Below are 27,919 nucleotides of genomic sequence, written 5' to 3'. Positions count from 1 at the left end.
TGCTTATTATTTTTAAGACTCTCCTCGGAAAGAAGTCTACTTCATGGCTGTCATTGACATACTGCAACATTATGATGCCAAGAAGAAAGCAGCTCATGCAGCCAAAACAGTCAAGCATGGAGTGAGTGCTTATTTTGTTATACACTATTGTGTTAGCAGTGTGCTCCATTGGTAAGTAGGTAATACAGGAAACATAATAGGCACATTTCCACTACATGATTCCAGGAACTTTTTCAGGAACACAGTAACTAGGCATGTTTCCTCTGAAGGAACTAGGGCTGATTTTAATCCCTGTGCCATAATTTCAGGGACATGTGAATCTGGAATGATTGATAATTGCATAGGTATTTTGAATTCATCAATGTTAACCGACACCCCCTGGAAGCCCTGCCCCCTTTCTCCACATAGGGAAGTGGAGAAAGTTTTGAAGTTCATTAATGTAAAATAAAATCTATCAGTGTATATTTGACTTCAGTCAACTAACATTATACAAGTATATCAGTTAACTATATTTATTAGGGATGCCAGTGAACATTTTTGGCTGAGTGTTGTACAGTAACCACACAGCTCTTGGGGGGAAACGCGCATCTGTTTTAGTAGACGCATGGCTGCATGTAATAGCTTTTTTTTTTTTTTTTCAGAAAGAAAGTGCAGTGTATGTATAAAAGTGCAGAAGGTTCCATAACCTTGATGGAAACATCAAAAATATTCTTTATTGGTTGCTTGTTGTTGTATAAAGCTAATATTATTTACCATTGGTAGGAGATTAATATACTGGGAGTATAATCACTTCTTTCCCCTCTGTTTGTCTAGGCTGGAGCAGAGATCTCTACCGTGAACCCAGAGCAGTACTCTAAGAGATTCTACGATTTCATTACCACCATTCTGCCCTAAACTGGAGCAAAATGCACAGGGGTCAAAGAGGGACGCTGATGGAGGGGTGCCCAAATGCACTCACCCACCCTTACAGCAGCTACAACCACCATTCGTTTACATTTTCTTTTTTTTTTATTTGTTCTTTGCTGTTTTGTGGGACCATAAGTGTGATGAAACAGTAACAAGTGTAAATCTTTGTGGGAGCTATTTTTTTCAATGCATGTCCCTCATGGCATTTTTATTTCATATGTGTTATTTTGCCTTCCTTTTAAGTGAAAGGAGGAGAGCGAGAGAGAGAGCAAATGTGATGGTGTATGTGGCTCAGTGAATGGACATTTACATGTAGAATGAAGTCACTCAGAACGGAGGCTGAGAAGAAAAGGAGCTTTCAACGGCTGTAGAATTCACAACTTCAGACACAAAGGAAATGTGAAGCTATTCCATGCAAAAATCATTCACCCACCCCAATTTATCACATATTGCTCTCCTTTTCTTGTTTTTTTTTTTTTTTTTACATGCTTTTTTCCAGAAACCACATTTCATCAGTTCGCCCCTGCTCATCTTCCCCATTTAAACCTAAATCTACCCCCTAATATAAACCTACCCCTCTTCCACCCATGCTTCATTCTGTCATGCTCATGTACTTTGTTTAAACCAAATCTACCCTGTTTTTGTCTTTTATTTGTGTTTCTAGTTAAAAGCTGCAGCACTTGTAGATGAACGTACTTTCATGATGTTAATTAACACGACATCTCTTTACGTTGATTCTCTGAAATCATAGCTCTCCTCCTCTGAACAGACTGACTGCAAAGAAAACGCTCCTGAGCTCCATTCACGTTCACGAAGGAATGCACCTTCTGACTCTTGCATGTTCCTACAGTGTTTCACACGAGTGTGTGGTGGTGTTTTATTTTCTTTGTCTTTTTTTTTTTTTTTTTTTGTGGTGTGTTTTTTAAATGACCGGTAGGAGGTTGAGATGATTTGTCATCATCATGAAAGGGCGTTCTAATGAACTAAACAGAAGCAACAGCATTGGTGGCAATCACTTCAGTCTGTAAAATCTGTTATGGGAATGATCTTTCACTTGCCATCAGCACCTTAAACTGTTGCACTTTTCTTTTTTTTTTTTAAAATTAGGATCTTTTGGTCTGTTACATACTGCAACAATAGCACTATGAGGCACTATTGAATGCAGCCCGTGGATTTGTGTCGTCACAAGTATGCTTGTTCTAGGCAGAAAACCCATAGTTTACCTCTTACGTCATTTAAACAAATACACACTCATTGCTGTAATGTTACAGTGTTCATTGGGGGAGTTTGAGAAAAGGAGGATGGGGATCCTGTGTGTAGGCTAGTGAAATTTTCTTTTGCCAGTTTTGTAAACCTTTACGTTTTAAATTGGCAGTCGAGTCAACAGTGTATTGTATATTTTGCACATAATGAACCAGAAGTTGAAATAATCCCTTTGGTTCGGTAGAGTGGTATTTACAGGGGGGGAAATGCCACACCTGTACAAAATGGTCTCAGAACTGATTCATAAGAATTCGAGTCGACTCTTAGGAAAGGTAATGAATTGTTAAGCGTCATGTTTTCTTGCTTCATTCATATAAAGCCCTGCGGAATCGCTAGAATTTCTATGAATTTTGCATGAAATTGGTGTTGCTGGTATTGATCTGTTGAAACATGTTCACACCATCTAGAAAGTTATGACTCTTTAGAATCAGCATTTTCTTGTGTGTTGATTTAATTGAAATTTTTTAATGAAATGCACAGTTTTTATTTGCATTTTAAGCAGCACATCCCTGTCGAGTGAAGTGTTCTGATAAATGAAGAATGTTACTGTTTTGAATTGTGCAGTACTGTAAAAAGTTTTTTTTTTTTTTAAATAATGCATGTTGCATTTCTTTTCCCTGTTCAGCCTGAAGCCGTGTATAACCGCCAGATCTCCTAAAAGAAGAAAAACAAACACAAAAATGTACGCTTCTACCTGCTTTATACTGTGTCAGCAATGTATACACTGTGCAAGAGTCGTGCCTTTTTACTCCAAATTATTTAATTTTGTATTCTTAATCTGTTTGATTTTTTTTTCCAAATGTAAAAATTTTATTTTCTAATATCTTTGTGGTTGGAAAAAAAAATCCCAGGCTTTTTTTTTTTGTTTGTTTGTTTGTTACCTGTTGTTTGGCTGTGTATGGGCAAACAGCTTTTGTGTTTTTGAGAATAACACTTTAAACCATTAACACCTTTGAGTTGCAGCAGAGCAGTGGAAATGGCCCTGTGAAAGCTGAATGGGACTTCTGTCACAATGTTTATTATTTTAATTTTTTATCAATTTAACCTCAGTATTATCATTAATCCAGACTATTTTGCTATTTTTATCTGTTGTTGTTTTTATTATTAATTTTTTTTTTGACCAATTTGCGCAGTGGGTCATTTTTTTTATTTTTATTTTTTCCATTTTAAGTGTTTCAATTTGGGAACAGGAGAGAGAGAGAGGGGGAAACAGTGACTCTCCTTCCAGTCGTCGTGGTCTTCGCATTTGCAAAGAAGAAAAAAAAAATTACATTTGCTTGAATATACTTGTGGTTTTGACACGCAGCAGCGCTCAACCGGAAACCCGCTTCATCTCGCGCCTTTGGCCTTCAGATTTGCCAAATCAGCACTCAGACTCTCCGCACAGGTTCTTCATGTCATGTAGAAATCTTCACAGAAATCTATGGAAGTTGTATTGTGCTGTTTTCAGTTACTGTCTCTTTTTTAGGCTGTATTAAACGCGGCGAAACGTGTGTGTCCTGTTTAACTCCGCACCTAGTTGATGGGAAGACAGAGAGCCCCCTCCATGAGCCTGTAGGAATAAAGCTTTGCTGAATGATAGTCGAGGAGGGCAAGTGTTTGTGAGAGTGTTTTAAAGGAGGGGGAGGGGGGGGGGGAATTCAGAGTTTATGATGTTAACAGATATAATACACTCCATTTCAGAAGCATCGCTCAAAACCAATAAAGCACTTTGCAAATCCTCTTGCCTGTGTGTTTTCTAATACACTGCACTTTCATCTAAAATCAACTCTAACTCATTCTCGGCATGACATTAGCATTTGTGCGACATTTTACAATTGCTTCTTAATTCAACTCGGAGATAATATCAAACTACTTTTCCTTATTCCATCAAGGGTACGTTTCTTGTATCTTTAGTAGGCCTATATAGCCTTTACCTAGGAAGACGCACGTGGTGGACCATTAATTAGCTTTTACGGTACATCGGTGGTCTTCAATTAAATTCTTAAATTAAAATCTTCAATAATTTTTATAGGTGCAGTTTATTTCCGTTTCCAGGTGAAAGGTGTACCCTTGATGGTATCACTCCAGTGACAAAGGAAGAGTACGTTTATTTCTAACAGTGTGCTGTAACATGCATGCAGTCTGAGATGAGGCTGAAGTGAACGCAGCATGGATGCATGAGATCACGAGCACAAGCGTGCAATGACAAGCTAAACGCATTTACATATGTTTTTTTTTTTTATAATAGTGCTTATTATATGTTTAATATCAGGCTGAAGTGATTTTCTGTAGCTGTGCTCGTGTCAGGATCTTTCCATGGTCCAGGCTGAATTGGTGATCATGTAGCCTACAGTCAGCCTGTAATATTATAATTTATATAATATTTCTGTATTGCCTTTAGTGCCATATAGTTCTTTAGGCCAAAGAACATTTTAAAAAGCTGAGGCAAAATGAATTATGAAATTGAAAGTGAAATTACGGGCTTAGCACTTTGGTGTGCAGAGTAGGCTACCTCATCACTGCACAGTTTAGGGATTCATTTTAGGAATAAATCAATAAATAAATCTTTTTCTGCATGTGAGAAAATGCTGATGCTGCAGATATCAGGAGGAGGCTTGAAATGAGCTTAGAACTGAACCCTCAGAGGATTATATCAAAATAGCTTGAAACTGTACGTTTTTCGACATTAATAGACAGATAAGTTCTCCCTTCCATGGCAAACTGGGAATTAAGTAAAGAAAAAAAAAAAAAATCAGCTCGCGCGCTGACACACCAGGGTTTTGTATGCACTGTAATTTCACTGATGGTTTAATATTCTTTACTAGACAAATAATACAATTTTATCTCCCCTAAAATATAGTCTAGACTCTTGTAAATAAAAGAGAGATCATTTACATTTTAATTTCTTCTTACACCTGTGCTATAGGCCAAGGTGAATATACCTGGCCATGCACACCTTAGCCACGTGAGGCTCTTTTGTTATTGTATGACTAGATGTGAAATTTGGGGAAATATATCCATAAATATAGTTTTTACATTTTATTTTAAACCAAAGTTACGCTGTTTTTGGCCTAAATCCATCTTCACTTTTTCATTTTGATTCTTGAGGAAATAACAGTAAATAACAGATCAGTGCAAATTCACCGATTACTTTAAATTCTGTCGATTTTATTAGACAATTCAACATGGTATTAACTTTCACATAAAATCTGAAGCATAAATCCGACAGAGGGATCGATGCTTTGCAAGTCATGAGGCCCGTTTGTGCGGTAGGAATGGGAATTTTATCTCTTCCGTTCCACCTTAAATGTCTAAGCCCTGCCTCCCTGTAGGCGGAAGTCGCGCTACTTTCTTTCACCGATTGGGGGCGACAAATGAACACAAAATGGCCTCCTGGCGCTGTGCCACAACAAGCCCAGGCTCAGAAGAGACCTGTCCGCAATTGTCGCGTATTCGTATCAAAATGCAGCGATGTATAAAGGTGAATAGAGCCTTAAAGGTCCAGTAAATGTTCCTGAACAAGTGAAATCTTTTAGATATGTGCTTTAAGGCACAAATGACGCTTTATGGCCACGTTTGCGGTTTTCTGCGTCATGGCTACTCAGTTCGGCTTCGGAAATTGGAGCGTGTCACACCGTTAACCCCTTGTTCAGATTAGATTTATGAAAGTATAACACATGCCCCTGGGATAGCTCGGGGTTTAAAAGTTTGGGCTAAAAGCAGGCTTTCTGTATTAACAGCGTGGAGATGAACCTGTAAGCTCTCGAGTCTATTGTTTGGTTCTGGCTTCAGCAGAGCAGGATGTGTTCCTGCGGCCCTTCATTCGCTTCCAGCCTGATGAGCTGGACAGAATTATGCAGAAAATGCTAATATACAGATGTGTTTATTATTCATAAGCCGAACCCTTACTGTAGAACTGGACCAATACTCAGTATTTGCCAGCGTGTGAGATACAGAGGTGTTCATTAATGCAGAAGGAAACAGGCTGCTGAAGCCTCTGAGCGCGTCACTGTGCTCACGTCGGAATTAAACGCGATTATTACGTCATCTGTTTGATTCTAGAACTCACTAGAAATGTGTTTGACTCCGAGGCTTAGAAATAAAATTAAACCCGCCTCCAGTTTTACCTGGTTTTTATTTATTTATTTTTTCGTGCTGAAAAAAATTACCATTATGATCATATTGATCGGTTTTGTGCTCACCTGATCGTGTTTGGTTAAAAAGAAGGCGTTATAGCTACACAGAGAGCGTTATGAGAGAGACATCTGCTATAACAGGCTGTATTTCCCTCTAAACAAAAGCGCCATAAAGTGCATTTGGGTCATTTTTAATAATAAAACTAGCCTCCCAGAAATTTTTTTCACTGTGATGCCATTAAAAAAGGCTTCATTTCTTATATTTCGTTCCCTAAAGAACCTTCTTATGGATGTTTTTTGTTAGTGGTGGTGGTGGTGGTGGTTTTTTTTTTTTTTTTTTTTTTTTTAAAACAGTTGTTGGTGTCAAAAAAAAAATCATTTCATCTGTACATGTTTTACACTCGAAGACGAAAATAATTCTTCAACAAAAATAATTGCAGTAGCATCCACGGAAAGTTTAGTGAAAATGAAAGGTTATTTGACTATGCTGTAAAAACATGTATCCTGTACTGTATGCATTATAGTGTATTGTGTATTATGGTCTATATAACCTCTTTGGCACCTCGACTTTTTGTCTAGAGGAGCAGGTTATATTACACACTTATTATAAACCTCTTAATGTCCCTTACAGCTGAGGGAAATTCTAGTCCCTTACAGTCTACACGATTATCACATTCAAATCAATTTATTTAATAGTCTAATATCAGTGTCCATTTGCTGTTTCTCCTCATGTGCTCTTATGCTCTCTGATATTGCTGTTTATTGTCAAGTGCTGTTAAAAGGATAAAAATTAAACAGTAAAGATGCTAGTCACTGACTCCTAAGTCTCATGATCCAGCCCAGCATTCCCTACAGCAGATCAAAGCTCTTTTATGAACTGATTTTGTGAAATTTATTGAGGAAATCATATTTTTCAAAGAAAAGAAAGAAAGAAAAGAAAAAGCCTTGTGTGAGGTTTATTTTTTTTTTGATTCGTTTTACAAGCTTTCACTCATTTTCACCTAAAATAAAGTCTTGTGTCTGTAAAGCAGGTTCTCCCTTTTCTGCAGCCAGGAACCTCTTTAAATGCTAAATAAATTCCACAGACCTCCTCAGGACAGATTGTTAGTAATTGTTAGAACATAATCCAAACAGTCAAACATTAGGCTCATTATTTAAGTGTGTGCAACAATTTTTAAGCTATTTAAACCTTTTTTAAAAATTATTTTCCTGAATTTTCCACCTACAGAACACGTTGGGTCCAAGTTAATAGTAAAACCTTTCATGTCTAATAACTTTATGAACTGAATTATAAATATAATACATTTGATAATGGTGGATTGTGATTTTCAACACTAACAAAATCACATACACTCCATGCTTCATCCCTGGACCCCAGCTTGAGATTCACTGCTATAAAGAAACGAAATCCTCTCACTGAAACTGTATTAAAACAAGTTCAGCTCCAAATATGCCTTTTATTAAATCTAATAAAATAATTTTCTGCATGTAGACTCCTGTTGAGCAGTCTTTTTTATTTCTGTTAAGTGAAGAATTCAGAGAAAATGATTATGGGTGTAAATTAGAGGGGGAAATTGGACTCCCTGCATGCTCGGGTTTGTTGCTTCTATACATTTTACAGTTATATTAAGAAGCTAGTTTCTACCTTCTAACTGCCCATGGAAAAGGCTGAAAAAGAAAACCAAAAAGTGTTTAAAAAAGAGGCCAAAAAGTCTTTGTGTGTGATCTAAACTCTAGTGAAGAGGTTCTCATAGTGAGGTCCAGGGGCTCGTGCATAGGCATAACCAAGGATCTGTGATTTTTATTTATTTATTTTAAATTCATTTACAGTGCTGGAACCCCTTCTTTATCAAAGTAGTTATATTTATTATTGAACTCTTATAGTTATTAACATGTTTGTTTAGTTGAATTGAATGGATTTCGTCCCAAGCTCAAAAATAAGCAGATCTATAAATAACAGAAGGTTCAGGAATAAAAGCTCTATGTTTCTAATAAATAGTCAAAATATTACTGTACACATTTAAATATGTTCATGAAATAAATCTGTACTGAGACAGTCTGTTGAATTTGTTTTATAGTTAAAGGCATGTAAAAAAAATTGAGAAACTCTCTCTCTCTCTCTCTCTCTCTCTCCCGAATTCTTAAAATTATTTTTTTTTAAAATCACTACATTTTGTAATATTTCTGGGGGTTTTGTTCACGCTCATGGGGCTGTGATGTCAAGATGATCAAGAAATTATTAATCCACAGTATCGTCGGTGTTGACTTTTATTGTAGTTTTATTGTAGTTCATATCATAATATAGGTCTAACATCGGTTTTTTTTTTTTTTGTGGTTTGTTTTTTGTACTTTTTCGGCCTACATTCAAACAAAACAGTCACTAAGCTGTGGCGCCGTTTTCGTTTTACATAATGACTGCAAATGTTACAGGGACTTATGCTGGATTTCTTTATCATATTATAACAATAAATTAAATAAATGGCGCAGTGGCCTAATAAATAGCCTGGTTTCACTCATCAGTTGTTTCCAGTATATAAAGAGTAGTCTTTAGTAACTAAAATAATGCTTCCCAATCAGAGCAGATCGCAATGCGGACACACACACACACACACACACACAGAGAGAGAGAGAGAGAGAGAGAGAGAGAGAGAGAGAGATCTACATATTTTATTGTTAGTATTGGTTATTTCATATGTCTTATATTTTGAAACCAACCAAAATGTGATTCATTTTGGCTGAATCTCTGGGCTGAATCTCTGGGGATTGTCAGGGTTCAGTTTGCTGCTGGACTCATTTCTTGTTGGATTAATTACAGCAGAAAGGTTTCGATTGATTTTTAACACGTTTAGCATGATTTCTTTTCTGTCTGAGGAGTCAATTTGACTTCAGGATGCTGCTCATTCCCACCAAAGCCCTTCTTTGCCCTGAGGTTCAATAGTAGCCGTGTGTGTGTGTGTGTGTGTGTGTGTGTCAATCAAACTGAGCCGATTCAGATATAGCATTGTTTGGAGCTGAGTCAGTCTCTTTCCCCTTCTCTCACTAAACAAAGCCTTCAGTCCAGAGTAGGTGCCTTTATACTGAGAGAAAATGGCAATTATCAGGTTTGAATAATTAGATTATGCTAATTTTTCTCTGGAGTTTCTTATGATATAAACTTTGGATAAATGACATACAGAAAGATAGAGAAGGAATAGTTTTCCCTTGAAAAGCTAATTTTAGATGGCAAAGACTGCATTTTATATCATGCTGTCTTCTAAATGAGATAATAACCTAATGTGAAAAGCAGAAATCTGGCGTTTCTTTTTTGTGAGCCAAAGGCCTAAATCTGCATCCTTTTGAGAAAAGTCATTTCTTTAAATTGCAAAAAAAAAAAAAAAAAAAAAAAAAAAAAAAAAAAGATGTAGTATTATTATTATTATTATTGTTGTTGTTGTTGTTGTTGCTGCTGTTGTTATTAGACATTTTCTTTTGTATTAATAATAATAATAATAATAATAATAATAATAATAGTAATAATAATAATAAATCTCAGTAAAAGGTATATCTCAATACCACATAGCATTCTCTCTCTTTCTCTCTCTCTCTCTCTCTCTCTCTATCTCTTTAGGAATGCTTTTTCTTTGCTTCTACTGATGCCATTTGTATATGAAAGAGCTTGAGAATCTGCACAGACGGGCTGTACAGGCTATAACAGTTGTTAGATGATCTAATTGTGATCAGTTAAATGGTGGTAATATTCAGTCCCTAAGCAAAGGGGAGTTAAAGTTGGGTTGTGGTGGTTAAGAGTCACATTTTTGTTACAAACAATCACTTTCTAACACTTTTATTTCACCTTGCTACCACCAATAAAATGGAAAATGACCTGAAAGTATGTAATGTGATGTTTATCACTTTCATACATTTTTATGAATTTTTTTTTAATAATATTATGTATTTTTATATAAGGATATGGAGGGAACTGCTAAACCTCAACTGAAGTCTTACACCAATCTTTAATCTAATGACCTAAAAATTATGCAATCCTCTGAATATAACTAAAATCAGGTATAAAAAACAGATAAACATGCTCCTTTTTGCATTAGGTTGGTATGGAAGAGAAATGATCGACTCTGAATTAAAATTTGCACAAGAGATGGACATTGTGTATTCATTTAAAAGGGAAAAGCACAGGCCCATCTCATTTGGAAATAGCTGCATTCTTTTAGAAGAGATCTTCTGTTTTGTTGTTAAAAGTTTTTCTGTGAGGCACAGTTTGGTGAGGTTTTATCCCCAGAAAGCTGTTTGTTTAGGGATCCGGATTTTGTCTGCATTTCTGAGAGTATATGGGTTTAATGGCACTGATCACACAAATACTGAAACTTCTCGGTCTGTATTATGAAGAAACAGTGTTACATTTCCTGTCATGTTCATATATCTAGATCCATGTTTCCTGTTTTAAATTTTAAATTATTTATTGTCCTTAGAAACGACAACAGTGTTGAAACAACGTCTTCTGTGTTTGAGCAATAGGGTGTATATCTATTAGGCTAATTTTATTTTATTATTATTATGATTTCTTTTATTTTAAGGTTGCAGTAAAGTGTCATTCGAGCTAACTGACCCTTTTTTGGCCCTCGGCTTAACCACCCCCACCCCCCAACATACACCTTTTTAAAACCCACACACACACACACACACACACACACAAACAAACACTAGTTCCCCATCAGCACTTCAATGCAGCTGAATAGTTTTGTAGTGATGCTGAAATGCACTAACATCAGTGAGATAAGAGCTGAGAGTTTCATTAACCACACACACACACAGACACACACACACACTTCCCCTGGATTACTGAGCTACATCTGCTCCACACTTTAAAGCAAATATTTTGCTAGGTCTACATAAAAAATTACCGATCTATCAAAACATGCAGGCTGATTCATGTCCATTTGGAGTCAAATGGGTCATATATTACAGTTTATTTATCTTTGGTGCTGCATTAGCCCTATCAGGATTTATTAAACTGATCAGTTGTTTATAGGCTAATTAATGGATTGCTTATAGAAAAAGAAACATGGCTATAAAACACTGATGCATGTTATCTATCTATTTTATTTAGTATTTAATTGTATTCATATTGGACTGGACACTTTATATCCTTTGCTCTGGAGTCTATATATATATATATATATATATAGTATTATTATCATCATCATCATTATATCATCTCAGTATCACATAACATTCTTTCCCTCTCACTCTCTTTCTCTAATTTTTTTTTTATATATATAAATTTTTGGTGCTCTCCTCTCATCAGGGTTCATTCATGGGAGTTTCCTTGTTTCATGGCATGACTGTGAGTGTGTTAAAAAAGCATGTTAAAAGGGGGTTAAGGGACTCCAGGCTGCCTGTTCCCTCCCCCACTCATACACATTTCACAATAAACAATTTCCATGCATATTCGAGCTCATAGTCTACTTAGAGGACTAAAAAAGTCTCAGCAATCAAAGTTCACTTCTACATGTGAATATCTGACGACATGCTTAGTTTAAATAAAATGAAGTGCTCAACACAATGTACGCCCAAATACATTTTAATGAATATTTCATCATTCAGAAAAGAAAGGAAAGTGCTTCGAAATCCACATTTCAAGTTTTTTTTCGATTTGAGTGCATGTATCCTACACAACAAAGATATACGAAAAAACAGGAAAATCACAAAAATAAATATGCGTTTTATAAACAACCAGTGACTTCAAAGTTTTAAAAAATGTCCTTGTCAAAACCTGACCTCAAGTATTGTACGAAAAGTACAGAGACAGAAAGATGATCTCGACAATATGTCCATGTCTAGGCTTTTATGTGGTTTAAGCTACATGGAGTCACGCGCTCTTTTTGCATTATCAAACCTAAAACATTACGAGTTATCAGTAATGCATTACATTCTGCTTTGAATTTGGTGAAACTGAAATTCACAGTGCACTTTGACACGGACTTTTATTCTTTGCCAAAGGCCTACTAAACAACCGTACAGGCTGAATCAGAGTAATCAAAAATAGTTTCTTTAAAAAAAAAAAAAAAAAAAAAAAAAAACGTCTTATCGCATTTGCAATTCCATGAATAGGCCTTCATTAGCCTAACAAACCTACTGAAATGCAGCACCCAATGACCTATTACAGAGCTGTGTGTGTGTGTGTGTGTGTGTGTGTGGTCAGCACATTGTCGACTTGTTATACCTATACACTTAATGGCACTGTATATTTCTGTTTTGTTAAGAAACTCAGAATGCATGATTCAAATCAGATGGCCATCCGCATTTTGGCTGCTTGCACTCCTTTGTGTGTCCAAAGCCTGCTTAGTGAGCAAACTGTGCTTTGCTCAAGGTAAACAAACACGTATGCTAAAATACTTCACAGTACATTCACAAGCATTTCTACGGGGCAGAAGAGCACCAAGTTGACACTTGAGTTTTGCACTTGAGAATTTCTTTGACATCAGAAGGTTTAGCTTCTCTAGTGGCTCAAGGCAGTTCATCTGAATTCTTGCATCGTGGACAATAATTAGAAATAATTATGTTGGCTAGTTGCAATAACTTCCTTCTTATTTTTTTTCACATTGTTATGTTTGCAGGAACACCACACTGTGTTTAAAGCTGTGTTTGTTAAAAACCGAATTTACCACAAAAAAAAGGTTAAAATTCATTTTAGCTAAACCAAGCAAAAACAGCACCCTAGGCCAACTGGGCCTAATTAAATTAATTACTTGGCCTAATTAAAATGTCACAAATAAGTTATGGTGCAACCTCGTCCAGATTTAAGGAATTCTGATTTTACAAATATATATATATATATATATATATATATATATATATATATATATATATATATATATATATATATATATATATATATATATAACCAGTCTATTATGGAGCAGTACAGCATTGTAACAATGCATAGTCAAATCTGTGCTTCAGCTCCTACCATAGACTATCAATGCCTTAACCACATCGATTTGGAGTTTTTCCCCTCTTCTTAACTTCGTGCAAATCCAAACAGCTCCTGATTGTCAATCGTCCAGGGCCTTTCTGTTATTGTTGTGGTGTGTGTATGTGTGTGTTGGGGGGACGGGACAGGATGGGACGGGGGTCTGGACCAACTGGGCTTCAGCCCTTGAATAAATACGTAAACCCGGTCCAATGTAGATGCCTACAATGAGTTTAAGAGTCCTGTGAATGGGGACGTTTGGGGAAAATATTTGGGATCTGCAACTATTGCAAAAAAAAAAAAAAAAAAAAAAAAAAAAAAAAAAATATTAAAAGATTATTTTAATAGTCAAAGCCAAGCTTTCCTGGCAATATGTATGGGTCTATTCCAAAATGGCATTCATACGTAGTCTGAAATTCCAACAGGTCCTAGTAAAAATCCACAAGATGTTCTTTGCCATTGTTAATGAAAATATATATATATAAAAAAAAAAAAAAAAAAAAAAAAAAACATCCACAGTGTTCCGTAAAGCAGGGTGAAAAAAATGCTGGGCTTCTGTGGCACGTGATGAAGGAGTGAAGGAGTAGGCCTCCTGCATGCTCACCAAAACCAAAAAAAAAAAGCCATTTATAATCATTATCAGTGCCTTAAGACTTGTCCTCTCAAATATTGGCTTATGTTGTTGTTTTCCTGAATCTCTGGTTAAGGTGAGGAGGTATAACAGAAGTGCCGAGCTGCCATGTCCACACCGGATGAGAAGGATGAGGCACCTGGTTAGTCCTGAAAGAGGTTAAAGAGTAAGCAGGACTCAAATCTCCATCACTACCGATGATCAGAGACGGAGGGCATGGAAAATTGGCCATGAAGTTAAAAGTTGTTTTCAAAGAGGATGCATGTTGGGCAGTTCGTTTGCTCACACATTTGCCAGCAGGTCTAGGACTCCTGTCCACCTTCGCATTTGTCCTAACTCCATTTTCTGTCTTTTTCCCACAAACTGGAGTCCGGTAGCTTTTCCTGACCCTTGCACCGTTTTTGTAATCCCCTTGAGTGTTTAAAGTGCTGCTTGGTTCCTGTTTAGAAGGAGGGGGAAATGTTTGTCTGCCATCTTTACCACGATCTGTTTCTGCAGTATCAGCACTGATACACAAACCGTCCGCGTCATTTTCATCGTATTTATCTTTGCATTGGTGAGCATGGTCTTGGGTTGCATATTCATACTCATCAAAAGTGTCCTCCACTTTGATTTTCACGTGGTTCAGTTTCGTGTCTCCTGTAGTGTCTGAGTTTGTGATTGTGGTGAACTCCTCGGTCTCAGTCTTTACTGTTTTCAGAGGTGATGGTTGCTTGAGGCAGCTGACTGTTTTTGCATCTTTTTTGGAATTTGCACCTTCCGAAAAATTGCTATCATGAGCCTTAGAAATGCCAGTGTCTTTGTCCTGATTGCAGTGTGGTAATGTGGCTTGGTATCCTGACGCTCTTTGTTGGGGAAACACCTTTCCATCTGCACAGGATGTAAAACTTACATATTTATTTCTACCACTTAGAAGCTCGGTTGTCTTTGGCTCGTTTGAAAAGTCTACCGTTTGTGGAGCCACGACTCTTTTCAGGCCTGAGAAACAATTCCCAACCGTGCACACATTTTTCCCACAGTCCCAGTCATCACATTCCCTGCGTCTGTGCTTCCAGTCGGTAATGTCCAAAGTCGTTTTTTTCCTCCCTTTCTCACAATCCAGAGCTGCAGCACTTGCATGCACACCTCCATTTTTGGGTTGAAAATTAGACCTGTAGTGGAAAGTAGGCTGCAGAACCAGAGGCGCTTTTGCGTTGAGGCTCGTGAAGCGCGCGCGCCTGAATCTGATGCTCTGCACCGAAACCCGACTGGACACGGAGCTTGAATCGGACTGAGACGAGCTCTCTCCATCACTGCTTTCTTCTGAAGAACCGGAAAAGGAGTCTTCCTCCTCGTCGTCTGTAGTTGCAGAGTTGGTTGAGCTGCTGGTGCTACTGCTGGTGGACAAACTTGAGCCAAAGTCCGAGTCGTTGGCGGAGCTGCACTCGGTGTCGCTGCTGCAGCTCTCCTGAAAATGCCGGGACTCCAAGTAGAGCTCCCGATCCGGGTGAAAATGGCTCAGAGATCCGTTAGCCAGACATGCTTTGGGTTTGCAGCACTTAGGAACGAGCAAGACCTGCCTGTAGTGTCGTTTTCTGCTCCCGAAGTGTCTCTCGCACCTCCTTTTCCTTTTGTAAAGCAGCTCCGAGTCGGACGGAGCCGAAATGGCGGACACAGCCGGCTTTCGCTTCACCGCCTCGCCGCTTCGAAAAAACGAGCGTTTCTCATTAAACTCCACACATTTTCCAGGTATTTGCACAGTTTCATAGTTTCTGAAGGCTCTGCATGCAGTCGGGGTTACCGGTTGAAAGTTCTGGTAGATGGATTTGCTGTAAATTTGAGGTAGATTGGACGAGAGCTCCGGTCTGACAGCTTTGTTTCGAAGAGCCAGAGTCGGCGACACTCCGCGAAAACTCAGCCAAAGTTTCTTCTTCCAGAAGCCGTTTGTGCTGTCGTGGGAACGGTCTTCACCTCGGATGTGTTCGTCTGCTTTTGTCTTCGTTCTCCTTTTGTTGGATTTCAGCACGCGCTCCGTTTTGCAGGAGAAATAGAGAGCCTCCACGTCCTCTCTGGAGATCAGAGTGCATTTGGCTGCGTGGAAAGCCACCGAGTTTATTGCTTTGAGCTTTCGCAGCTCCTCCAGATCACAGTGATGCTTTTTCACGTTCAGGTGATCCATCCGTTTGTGCACGGTAGTCCGTGGGATGTTTTTTAAGAGGTCGGTGAAGACCTGGGAGAGGGCAAACATCTGCTTGCCTTTAATGACCAGATACCCGAGCTTTACACCCTGCATTTCCTCGAAGCCAAACTCCAAGTCTCCCATTTTCCTTATTGTGTTGTTAAGAATCCCAGCATTGATGCTCCTCTGCTACTGCAGTTGCTTTATCACAAGGCATCACTGCTGATCAGTTCAACGTGGACCACGAATAGGTCCACACTGAGGGAAAAAAAAGTTTGAAATAGAGGGAAAAAAATCTAAAAATAGAGAAGGAATAGTCCTGAAATAATGTAAAACAGCATGTCCATTCAGCTAGGCGCAACATGATGGATATGTGAGATGTTGCATGGAGCTCTTATATACCTGCAGTCCCTTCAGCTCTCTCCTTCCCCATGAAGAGAAGAGGGAAGGTGAAACGGATAAAGAGAGAGAGAGAGAGAGAGAGAGAGAGAGAGAGAGGCGAATAAAAGCCCCCAAAATGCAACTGCTGTTCCCTGTGCTGGTTTAAGCCACAAATAAACTGACAGCGGGAAGTGAACAAGTTGGGAGACACCTTCATCAATTAAAGCCTCCCAAAGTCGACGCTGATTGGACGATTCTGACAGGTGATGCAATAAAAATGGATAATTCCACCACGCGCACCCCCTCTGAGTAATTACCATACTACTATTGCACAGTAAAACAGCGTACAGTCCACACCCAGGACAGGATTATTATTATGATTATTATTATTATTATTATTATTATTATTCATTTACATAAACACGCCTTCTACTGTCATTTGGACAATAACACCCCTGGAATTTTTTACGCATGATTTTTTTAATACAATTCACCATGTTAGTCATATTTTTAATACAAGTTTGCAAATCACCATTTTATTTTGTAAAAACAGCAGAATTGAGATGATGTAAAAGACGAAGCTGTAGAAAGCCTGTCCTGTGTTACTCGGTTAAAAAGCTGGATTGGACTTGGACACGGTTTTTCGATATTTTAAATATTAGCAGGAGAATGTGTAAAGTCGCACTGAACTTCGTCGTTAAGATCCTTAACATCTATTTTTTTGGGGTGGGGGGGGGCTTTAGGGCAACTGCGTTCTCTCTATATATGGTGTGTGTGTGTGTGTGTGAGTGTGTGTGTGTGTGTGTGTGTGTGAGAGAGAGAGAGAGAGAGAGAGAGAGGGAGAGAAAGAACATGTCCATATTGTCCAGAAACTAAATCTACATGTCCAATCGAACTGAAAGCAAGTGTAAGGTATTAAGTGGTTCTTCTAGAAAGAAAGACGAAATGTCCAGACGTGGAGGCATTACTGATGTGAGGGTGCTGTGCAGGAAGTGAGGCGATAGTTGGCTTTCTTTGGGTTATGGTCTATAATGACGATTAGTGTAAAAAACTTAAAATACATTTCGGCTCCAGTTTCAACTTGGAGTGAGAAAGTCATAACTATTTCGTTCAAAGGAAAAAGAACACGAGAAGGCTGAGAGATCCTGTGTGTGTGTGTGTGTGTGTGTGTGTTTGTGTGTGTGTGTGCACGTGTATTCTGTGTGTGGATGAGTGACATTGTGAGAAAATGTTCATATACTTTTTCATTAATGTTTTCATATATTGAGGCTCCTCTTCATTTCCTATAGTGTGTGTGTGTGTGTGTGTGTGTGTGTGTGTGTGTGCGCAGAACCATTCCCCTCTTCCTCCTTTTGGGCGTGTGTTCTGACATATGAGAGAGAGAGAGAGAGAGAGAGAGAGATCAGTAACTCCATGCTGCGTTCTGCCATCAGTCAAAACACTGTGGATAATACTGGCGAAACGTCTGTGTCTTATTCAGTATTAAAAGCAACTCTGTTCATTCATTCATTCATTCATTCATGTCCGAATTTAATTTAGCGTGCTCTCTCTGGGAAAAACTGTGAGAAGAATTACAGCATGATTGCGTGTTATTCTGGGCAATTAATGATTGCGTGTTCATTAACATGGGTAATTTCAACTATTTTTATGCAAATGACGTAATGTGTCATATGGGCTTAAAATAGGGTTTTTAAAAAAGGGCTTAAAAAAGAAAACCTGAAGATCAGCTCCCTGTCTACTTTTTTAAATATATAGGCTAAATAAAAGCATTTAAAAATACCTGGTTTTAATTTAATAACAAATTGGGATAGTACTTTTATTTATTTAGTTAGTTAGTTATTTATTATAGGAAATAATTTACATCAGCAATAGATCCATTGATTGGCCTACCATCCTCGAGTTAAGCTACATTATACTCAAATCAATTTAGTTATTATTATTATTATTATTATTATTATTATTATTATTCTGAATAAAATACACTACACAATCACAGTTTATTAAGTACCCAACACATTTGTTCTGAGTGATAGAGTCTTATAAATGAACAAAGGAGCTTTTCCCCACACCTCCCTGCAATGTTGTCTGTGTCTTCTAGTTGTGAGAGTCGTGTTTAAGCCTGAAAATCTCTAAGCACAAGTGATTACTGTAAATACTGTAATATATCAGCAGTGTAAGCAACAGTCGGCTATACAGATGTGCACACAACACCCATTAAGTGTGTACTCATAAAGAGTGTTTAGACCCTGAATGAATTCAAAAGGTAAAAGCAGAGGTCAAAGGTCACAGAAGAGATTAGGCCTTATAAGCATAACACGATATAAGTCAGACTACCAGTGTTTCAGTGCCTGAATTATGTTTAGCACTACCATATCAAAGTAGTCAAACAGGCTGGCCAGTTGTTATTGGATATACATTACCGGTTAATACTATTTCATACGAATGAAGTCGTAAGAAATCATTGGCCCCGCCCCTCACCCTAACTCTAACCCCTAACTTTATTTCCCGGAAGAGCTGAGACGTCGGGAATTATTCAAATTTCCAGTCGAAAGATTTTACTGACAGAACTGCATGCGTTTCTTTTTTTTTTAATTATTGTTATTAATTTTTTTTAACTTGTGTGTAAAGGAGGAGTGGCTTTTCACAAATTTGAAAAATTTAAATATAATAATAATAATAATAATAATAATAATAATATTATTATTATTATTATTATTATTATTATTATTATTATTATTCCTCCACTACTCACGAAATATTTGTCCTAGGCTCAGATAATTTTCTAGAGGCAATGTAAGGCACAACAGAAATACTCATTCTGTATTTCAGACTTCCTTAGTTGTGACATGAATGATAAAGGAAGGTTGATCTTCGCCTCCGTGTGTGTGTGTGTGTGTGTGTGTGTGTGTGTGGGTGGGTGGGTGTGTGTTGATTTCGCTGATCTGGTGTAAAACACTCCTAAATTCAGAATCAAAATTTTAAGCATACAATAATACAATTATCACACACATACGACATACATATGACTGTATAAAAAAAGCACAGTCAAAATACACAAAAAATTAAAGTGTCAGTGCAATAAAGTGTCAAAACATTGCGAGTGCACGAGTGTAACAGAACAGGAAGCTTACTGGTGGCCGCTGGGATAACAGATAAGGTCTTTATTCAAAGCCTCTTTACGTCTCGTCGGCTATGTAGGCAGTGACGTCATACGCAACCTACTCATAAAACAATAGGTTATTAAACATGTGCTGGACAAAATGTCATCGTTTAGCACTAATGGTTCGCTTTGACCCAGATGCAGCACACAGCTTTATTAAATAAGGAACAAAACATAAACTCGTTCTACTTCCGAGTAAAATGCAAGCTATTTTCCCTTTGCAATTTTTTTTTTCATTTTGTGGTGCCTCTTTTGTCAAAAGAGGTTTGTGTTCATCTAAGCACTTATTTGTTGCTAACAGGAATATGACCGATGAATTTGGTGGTTGATTGGAAATGATTTAAACAGCTCGCCCGCTGAATTGAAAAGCCATCTTCAGCAGTGCAATCACAGAAATCTAAATGTACTACACTCACTTTTTCCATTCAAGAGCACTGAGAGCGATTTAGCCTCCAACACACTGCCACATGGAGCCTAAAAACGTGGGCTATTCGTGTTTGCGCTCAGGTCTGTGATCCACGCTTACTGCAAGGCTTCACTAATTAAACCAAGTTATTCATGTAGTTCAATAGTTTCCCTTGAATTAGCCACAAGGAAGTTAAATTTACTGCTTGGACTCTCGTTTTTAGTCTGGTTGCAGGGAAATGAGACACGGAGAACCTACACACACACACACACACACACACACCCGAGGTGGGGGGTCCGCAATGCTCTCCACCGCAGCTCGAGGAAAAACACCACGCTTTTTCCGGCAAATGCAAAAAAAGGAGAAATGTGTTTTCCTCGTATTGCTCATTATTTGATATCGCCAGAGGTGAGAGTGCAGTTTACCAAAAAAAAAAAAAAAAAAAAACCTCATGAGCATAAAGTTTGATGAAGAAGATTGTGAGATTAGATGGATTTCGGGGGAAAGATCCCACAACAGAAAGCAGAACAAAGGAAAAGCAGACATTTTCCCATCTCTGGGTAACTCCAGTCTTATCCCTTATCCTCCAATATATCTAACATCCAACACACACTCGTGTCTTTTTTTTTTTTAAACCTCAAATACTGCGAGCATTTAGGATTTTTAACCACGAAATTCAAAACAGCAATGCTGAAAACCTGATTCTATTAAGTATATTAAGATACTACTTGCTGAGTGTTGAAGCCATTGAAACTTTAATAACACACACACACACACACAGAATCTACAACAATGGATATTAATTTTTAATTTTTTAATCCATTAATTAATTTTCTGTTTAGACTACAGCAATTAAAATAGTCGTCATAAATGTCACCATAATCCACTCAAAATGTGATAAGAGTTATTAATTTCGAAAATATTTTCCCCCAAGCATTTAGCTGTCTAGAAAGGATACACTCTGGATGAATAAGGTGAACTTCACGTGTGTATGCGTGCTGAAGGGAACTCAGTAATGCGTTTCAGTGTATTTAGACCCTGCTATAAAAATGACCTTAAGTTTTATTACATAAACTGTACTTCTGAGCTACAGCTCCTAAGCTGAGTGAAACACGAGGTTCACTTAACAAAGGTAAAGCTTGTGTAAGTAAAGGCCCTGAACATGAAAGTCTCTGTGCATTTATTAAAAATGTCCTACTACTGTTTTTTCTCCTCTTCACACTTCTATATTTTGCCCATGATTGGAAAAATACACACACACACACACACACACACATATATATGTGTACATATATATATACACATACACACACACACACGTATATATATATATATATATATATATATATATATATATATATATATATATATATATATGTGTGTGTGTGTGTGTGTGTGTATTTCTGTATATATATATATATATATATATATATATATATATATATATATATATATATATATATAAATATATATACACACACACACACACCATCCCTTGCAACCTGGCAGTTTCCTTTTTCCCAGGATCAAGCATGGACATTGATTATTTGCAACTTGAAGCCTCCTTGAGTGTGTGTGTGTGTGTGTGTGTGTGAGAGAGAGAGAGAGAGAGAGAGACAGAAAGAAAAAGAGACGGTTGGGGGTGGGCGGCCGTAACCTTTCACCCTGCCATGTCGTGTGTTACTTCTATTGTGTATATGTGTGCATGCAAGCGCGCGAGCGCCCCTGCGTTACCCACAAGTCTTTGCGTAAAAGCCGAGCTCGTGCCATAGGCAAATTCCCCCTTTAACCCCTCCCTGTGCGCCTCTGAGACCCTCTGTGGTGCTTCCCGAATTCTGCAGCTAAGAGGGGAAAAAAAAACCACCCAACACGTAATGCACCGGGTTTTGTGTCTTTTAACCCATAGTGTGATTTAATGATCAGCTGGATGTTCAGTGCATAGTTAAAAACACAGAGGTGAGAAAATATCCCACAACAAAGCAGACAGAGATACAGGTGGCTTTCCTCTAACATTTGTCATGTCACATGGACAGCTGCCCAAATGTAGGTACTATTACTGTTAATAATTTAAGGTTTTTTTTTTCCTGGTCTACTAATTTCTGAGTCGCTTTGGAACAAAATAGGCCTGCCTACTTCTCCACACACACACATACACACACACACACACACACAATAGGTAGAATAAGTACCCTGGTTGTTAATAATAATAATAATAATTCTTCTTCTTCTTCTTCTTCTTCTTCTCCTTCTTCTTCTTCTTCTTATTATTATTATTATTGCTGAAATTAAAATAGGACTGACAGATTTAGCTATTAATGCACCTCCTCGTGTTTAAATTAGAGACAAATTGATTATTAATATAATAATAGGGGCTTTGCTGTATGGACTGGATGAAGTTGGCTACATTAATGAAGCATGAAAATGGCGAAAAATCATATATTATATTTAATAAGTGCTAAACACTGCTGTGTCACATATATACCTGGGCGAGTCAAATGAAACCTTAAAAGTGCGACATAAATTAGAGAAACAGAACATTAAACATTTGTAGTTGCAGAAGTAAAAATCCATTGGTCCATGATTTTCATCTGGATATGGATATGGTTAGGTAATGTGGCAGTGGATAACATTAGAGAACCCTTCAGGCTGATTCTACGATGAAATACTATTTTGTCTGATAAAATCATATATATATATATATATACACACATGAAAAATTGGAATATTATAGAATAAATATAGATGACTAGGTTATTATGAAAGCTGTAGCAAAAATAAATAAGCCTGTTTTGATATCATAATAAGTGTTATTATTATTATTATTATTATTATTATTATTATTATTGTTGTTGTTGTTGTTGCTGTTGTTGTTGTTATTATTATTTTTAGTATTGTAAACATTATAATAATGATAATTATTATAAACATTAGTAAAATATGAATAATTTACAGGAAGTATTATAAAGGGCCATGAAGTGAATTATGAGGATATATGTAATCTAAACCAACAGTGTGACTTTCAGGGTTTATGATTATCCAAGCCAACACACACACAAATGCTTTTAGCAGAATAATATTTAAAAAGGAGATTTTCTTTGCAACACAGAAGCCTTTGACCCTAATATTTCACTTAAAAACTCATCAGACTGTCGCGTGCGTTAGGTGCTTCTCTCCAAACCAGACTAATCTGCTGCAAAAAGTCATCCAAGTCTGGCACCTTCGACCCAGACACTGTCTACATAGCAAAAATAATATTACCAATTCTAAAAGCAATAGTTAGAGAAATAGAGAAATAGACACACGACTCCATTTTGCATGATTAGGGCTCCTGTGATGGCAGGGGAAATATGAGGATAAGAATGGGATGCCATAAATATCAAGGTTTTTTTTTTATTATTATTATTTACACCAGTTATTTTCAACACTCAGGATATTTCACTCTCTCAGAATGACCCTGAACACAGTCTCTGTATCCTAAACATTTATTTCCTAAACAATTGCTCGTGTCAGTCTTAGAAATTGAAATGAACACAATGTTTCATGTTGGAATTGTTGCATCGCTGCAGATTTCCTAAGGCTCGGTCCGAGCATTGGAATTAAAATGAGATCCCGCCGAGAATTTAAGCTTTCCTCTGATTGGTCATTCAAGGCTCTCGACCAATCAGGGACGAAGATATTACAACGTAAACAAAGGAAGCGGTATGTCAACAAAGCAGCGGCTGTGCAGCAGTGAATGCGGGTGAAGCAGCGGTTCACAAAGCAACTCCATAGGCTATGTTTTGCTTTATAATAAGTATAAAAACTATAAACAGTAACATCGAATCAGAGACAGCAAACAAAGAGGAAACAGTTTTTATGACTGACGAGGTTTTTTGCAGAGCTGGAGGGTGAAAGTGAGGTAGAATAAATAACTGGATTATTGTACATCTGAGGAAGACTATTTTCTCCAGGAAAAGGATCTCAATCAGTATGTAGGCTACAGTTTTTATCCTGAATGCCATATCTGCACACTATCACACTAACCTGTGTAATGCTCGGTTACAAAGTACGCTGATTATTGTATATAACTGTTTCCAGTTGTCTTGTATGATTATAAAACATTTGTGAAACCTTTTCCTTTAGGATTGGGACATATATAATATTTACATGAGTGAGCATTATAGAAGGACTGATTTTAATTCAGATAAGGAGCAATTCCGACTAAGAAATGCCGGCATACCTTTCCTACACAAACTGGGTCCAGGGTCATCACCTTCACGTTAAGTTCCTCCACCAGCACAACTCCAGCTCAGGTTTTGGGCGAGGATGAAGAACCCATGTGATGTGAAAGATCACTCTGAAAGATGAAGAACCCAAGTCTTCTGGATTTCCAACCAAAGCGATTTCTGGGGCCACAGCTCATCCCAGCATTGCTGTTCTCACCACTCCAGTTGTTCCAACTGTTTTTAGCAGTTGTGCTGGATAGAAGAAAGCAGCGACTGCAAAGGTGTTCAAATGGGTTCCTCTGTCTGCCAGTGAGTTTGAAACTTTTCTGTCTGTTGTAATATAATATACTCTTGATAAAAGCAGAGACTTCAGCAGATTACTGCTCTTGAAAACAAATTTCTTGACACCCATTCCCCTCTTTGGTGATGATTTTAAAACATTTTTTTTGCTCTTTTCTGGAACATGTATATTTGTGATCCTTAAGAGGATGCAGAAAATATGATGAAAAAAGAACCTCAGAATGACAGATTGTTCAAAATTAAATCTCCCTACACACATAAGCAATCATGATACTCTTCGTTCTTCCATCCCATCAGAGAACAGCTGAGTGCATAGTGACATCTAAAGCAAGAAATGGATCAAAACTGTATATGAAAACAACACCTGCTGAACTGGGCTACAAATTAATTGTTCTATCAGCTTCAGCTAGTGGATATGCAAATTTTTTTGTGTGTAAGGGAAAGCTATCATCTAAAATGATAAAGCCAGTTGACTGGATAATTCACTGCTAGGTGAAGGATACAAGGTTAAGATCTTCTAAAGAGTGCACTGAGAAGAACCATCCACCGGTACAGGGGTGGAAAGCTGCTGTTTATAAAGTAGATGGACATAAAGGAGATGACTCTGCTCCACAACGCACAACACAAGACCTATACAGGAAATACAGAGTGAAACAGAGAGGTTTGGAAAATGAAAAATTAACAAGAGGATTGAACTAGTACCAGTTTTCTAGTTCCTGCAGCAATGAAAGACTATAACAAGCACATGGGCAGTGTTGATTGGATGATATAATGTCCTGAGCAAAACAAAATAGTGAAACAAGATATTCTTTCCCCATCTTATTGATATTGCCATCATCAACAGTTTCATTCATCAACAACTAGCCAAGTAACACACAAGACTCTCTCACACAGAAAGTCTTCAGGTAGAACCTAGTGCCTGAATTTGCAGGCATTGTATAATATCTCCTCTAGTTGCCCAGCCAGCACAAAAAAGTGGTGCATGCCTGTCTTCTTTTCAACAGATGCTACAAACAGGTGGCAGGTATGTGTGCTGTGCAGTGAGTTAGGTGAAAATGACTACTGCATACATACTGCACAAAGTGCCATGAGACATCGTCAATGCAAAGAGCAATCGCTTTGAGCGCTTTCACATAATTAGACATTAAAAAAATGTGAAGTTCAGTGTCAAGGGTCCATGTGTAACATAAATGTGGGTCGCATGGTGGCATAAGCAGGTAGTGTTGACACCAAACAACTCCAGGGTCTTAGTTTAGGTCCTGAGGTTGGGTTATTGTCTGTTCTTCCCATTTCCACTGGGTTCCCTGGTTTTCTCTCACCTGCAAAAAAAAAAAAATAATAATAATAATAAGAGTAGGTAGATTGGCCACTCTAAATTAGCCCTAGATGTGAATGAGTGTGTGAATGTGCGTGCATGGTGTCCTGTAATGGACTGGCGTCCCACTCATGGTGGGATATGTCTCAACACATCTCAAGATATATCCCGGATCTGCTGCGACCCTCACAAAGCACTTACTGAGGATGAATGAACCTAAGTGTGACATAACAAAAAAAAAAGTTTCCTGCCTCTATTTAGATTTGCTAATTAGTCTGCACTGATGGACTAAACACTTGCACAAAAGTATGTTAAAGTTGATGCTTGTAGCCGTTTACCACTGTGCTAAATCTTTAAATGTTCCAGTTTTTCACCATGAAAGAGGTGTTTCATGTTTGTTCATGTTCAAAATTGGTTCAGATCTGAAACCAAAAAGCCAAATTGCTTTTGGTCTACAACCAAGAGCTGGTAACATCAGGGGCTTGGGGGCTGTGCAATTTTTCCCTCCATTTAATGGCAATTTAATGGTAGATGTGTAAAATTATTTACATTTAAATAAGACAAACAGAGATTAAAATTGTTGTTGGAAATATTTCAAAAGGAATACTAATATTAACAATTTTACTAGCAATTGCAAAATACTGAATGGGTGATACGATGCTATAACTAATAAAACTTACTATACACTCAAAAATAGGTACTTGTAAATTTCCTTGTGACTAAGGGGTACCCTCAAAGGCACATCTTTTATGTATGCAATATGTATCTTTCATCTCAAAAGCTGGATATAATGTACCTTGAAAAATGATTAAAGCTATATATGTACCCTTTCTTTCTGATGCATGATCAGTTCCACACTCTCACAACTCTCACATTTAAACACTGTTTGTGGTGATGTCTCTGTGATGTGAGCTCTTCTAATGGCTTTGACATTAAATAGTACAACATCCTTTCCAAGCCAGAAGTACAATTTGTAAAAGCCTCCAGGGTTATACATTACTCCCACATATGATTGGTAATGGTTTGGCTCCTAAACTGGTGGAAATGCTGGATGCTTCTTTAAAATAGTTTGAGGAGTCCCCGGATTGACACCAGCTCTGACATCAGCACTGTGTGTTTGTGCAAAAGGGGTATCGGAAAGACCAAAAATAAACTTGGAGAGTTATTAACATTAGCGTCTAGAGTGGTGTAAAGAAATTTGGTGAGGTAATAAATGATATGATTATATAGTGCAGATATTTTAATTTTAAGGTGCATGTACTCTAGGACAAGGGAGACATCTAGTTGAGCTTCCAGACATTTGTAGAAAACCTTCCATCTGCTGGTGTATGCATTGGTCTGTTCGTGTACACTGAATAAAGATTGACTCTCTGTCAACTACAAACCCACACCTCCTGACTCTTCTCTGCACTCCAGAAATAATTTACAACACTAACCTGCTAAGTTCAGTGTATACCTGTATCATTTTGCACAGGTACCACAAGTGGAAGGTAGGTACTGTATGTGCATGGAGATCAGTGCAGGAGTGAAGATGTAGTGCAAATTACAATATGTTTCTTGTTTTGAGGGTCTTTAAAAATTTCTGAAATGCCATTTTATGAATTACTTTTTTTTTGCTTGAATGAACATGATCTAGATTTTTTAAAATCTGGTGTTTGATTTTTAATTCTAAAATGATTTAATCTTAAAAGTCCTGCTTAAACATTTGTCTTTATTTTGTAATTTAATGTCATTTTAATGTCTATTTAGTGACTATTTGAACTGCCATGTCATAATAAAGCTGCATCTTGCATTAGATATGCAACATGCAATGATTTTTTATTTATTTATTTATTTTTTTTCTGTTTGCATCAGGACAAATGTTAAGTATGGAGAGCATAAGAACTTTGCACTTGCAGTAAAGAGAAATGGCAGGATTGAAAATACCTACCATTAAAAAGGATTTCTGTAAACCATATTTGTTGACAATTTACACATCAGATTATTTGGTTCCAGGGTCCCTGATCCTGAGCTACTGTCTGTGCATAGTTTTATACACTCTCCTCATGTCTGCGTGGGTTTCCTCTGGGTTCTCCAGTTTCCTCCCTCCTCCCAGAACATGTCTGAGGG

At 37.5% G+C, this 27,919-nt stretch overlaps 2 protein-coding genes and 1 long non-coding RNA gene across 4 annotated transcripts in view; 2 read left to right on the top strand and 1 right to left on the bottom strand.

Annotated features, from left to right (window-relative positions):
• pip4k2aa (phosphatidylinositol-5-phosphate 4-kinase, type II, alpha a) overlaps positions 1-3,120 on the top strand; it is a 31,228-nt gene extending 28,108 nt beyond the window's left edge. For both annotated transcript variants that reach the window (XM_026938206.3, XM_053228053.1), the window contains exons 9-10: positions 18-121; positions 814-3,120. In XM_026938206.3, the coding sequence (XP_026794007.1) occupies positions 18-121; positions 814-894 (185 nt within the window). In that variant the 3' untranslated portion in view covers positions 895-3,120. The remainder of the gene's footprint in view (positions 1-17; positions 122-813) is intronic.
• A 10,068-nt stretch (positions 3,121-13,188) lies between these two features.
• skida1 (SKI/DACH domain containing 1) lies at positions 13,189-16,597 on the bottom strand. The gene has a single exon (XM_026937922.3). It carries the CDS (start codon positions 16,185-16,187, stop codon positions 13,929-13,931), a length of 2,259 nt encoding a protein of 752 aa, XP_026793723.2. The 5' UTR covers positions 16,188-16,597; the 3' UTR covers positions 13,189-13,928.
• Positions 16,598-22,937: 6,340 nt separating this feature from the next.
• On the top strand, positions 22,938-26,635 carry LOC117595775 (uncharacterized). Its single transcript, XR_004576947.2, has 2 exons — positions 22,938-23,957; positions 24,113-26,635. It is a non-coding gene; the product is annotated as an uncharacterized LOC117595775 (long non-coding RNA).
• The last annotated feature ends 1,284 nt before the right edge of the window (positions 26,636-27,919 follow it).

Source organism: Pangasianodon hypophthalmus, chromosome 22 (genome assembly GCF_027358585.1).
Source record: "Pangasianodon hypophthalmus isolate fPanHyp1 chromosome 22, fPanHyp1.pri, whole genome shotgun sequence".
NCBI lineage: Eukaryota > Metazoa > Chordata > Actinopteri > Siluriformes > Pangasiidae > Pangasianodon > Pangasianodon hypophthalmus.
The sequence above is the reverse complement of the archived record's forward strand: the minus strand, read 5'-3'. Positions and strand labels throughout refer to the sequence as shown.

Coding starts and splice junctions, on each gene's coding strand:
- skida1 (XM_026937922.3), bottom strand. CDS start 16,187: ATGGGAGACTTGGAGTTTGGCTTCGAGGAAATGCAGGGTGTAAAGCTC.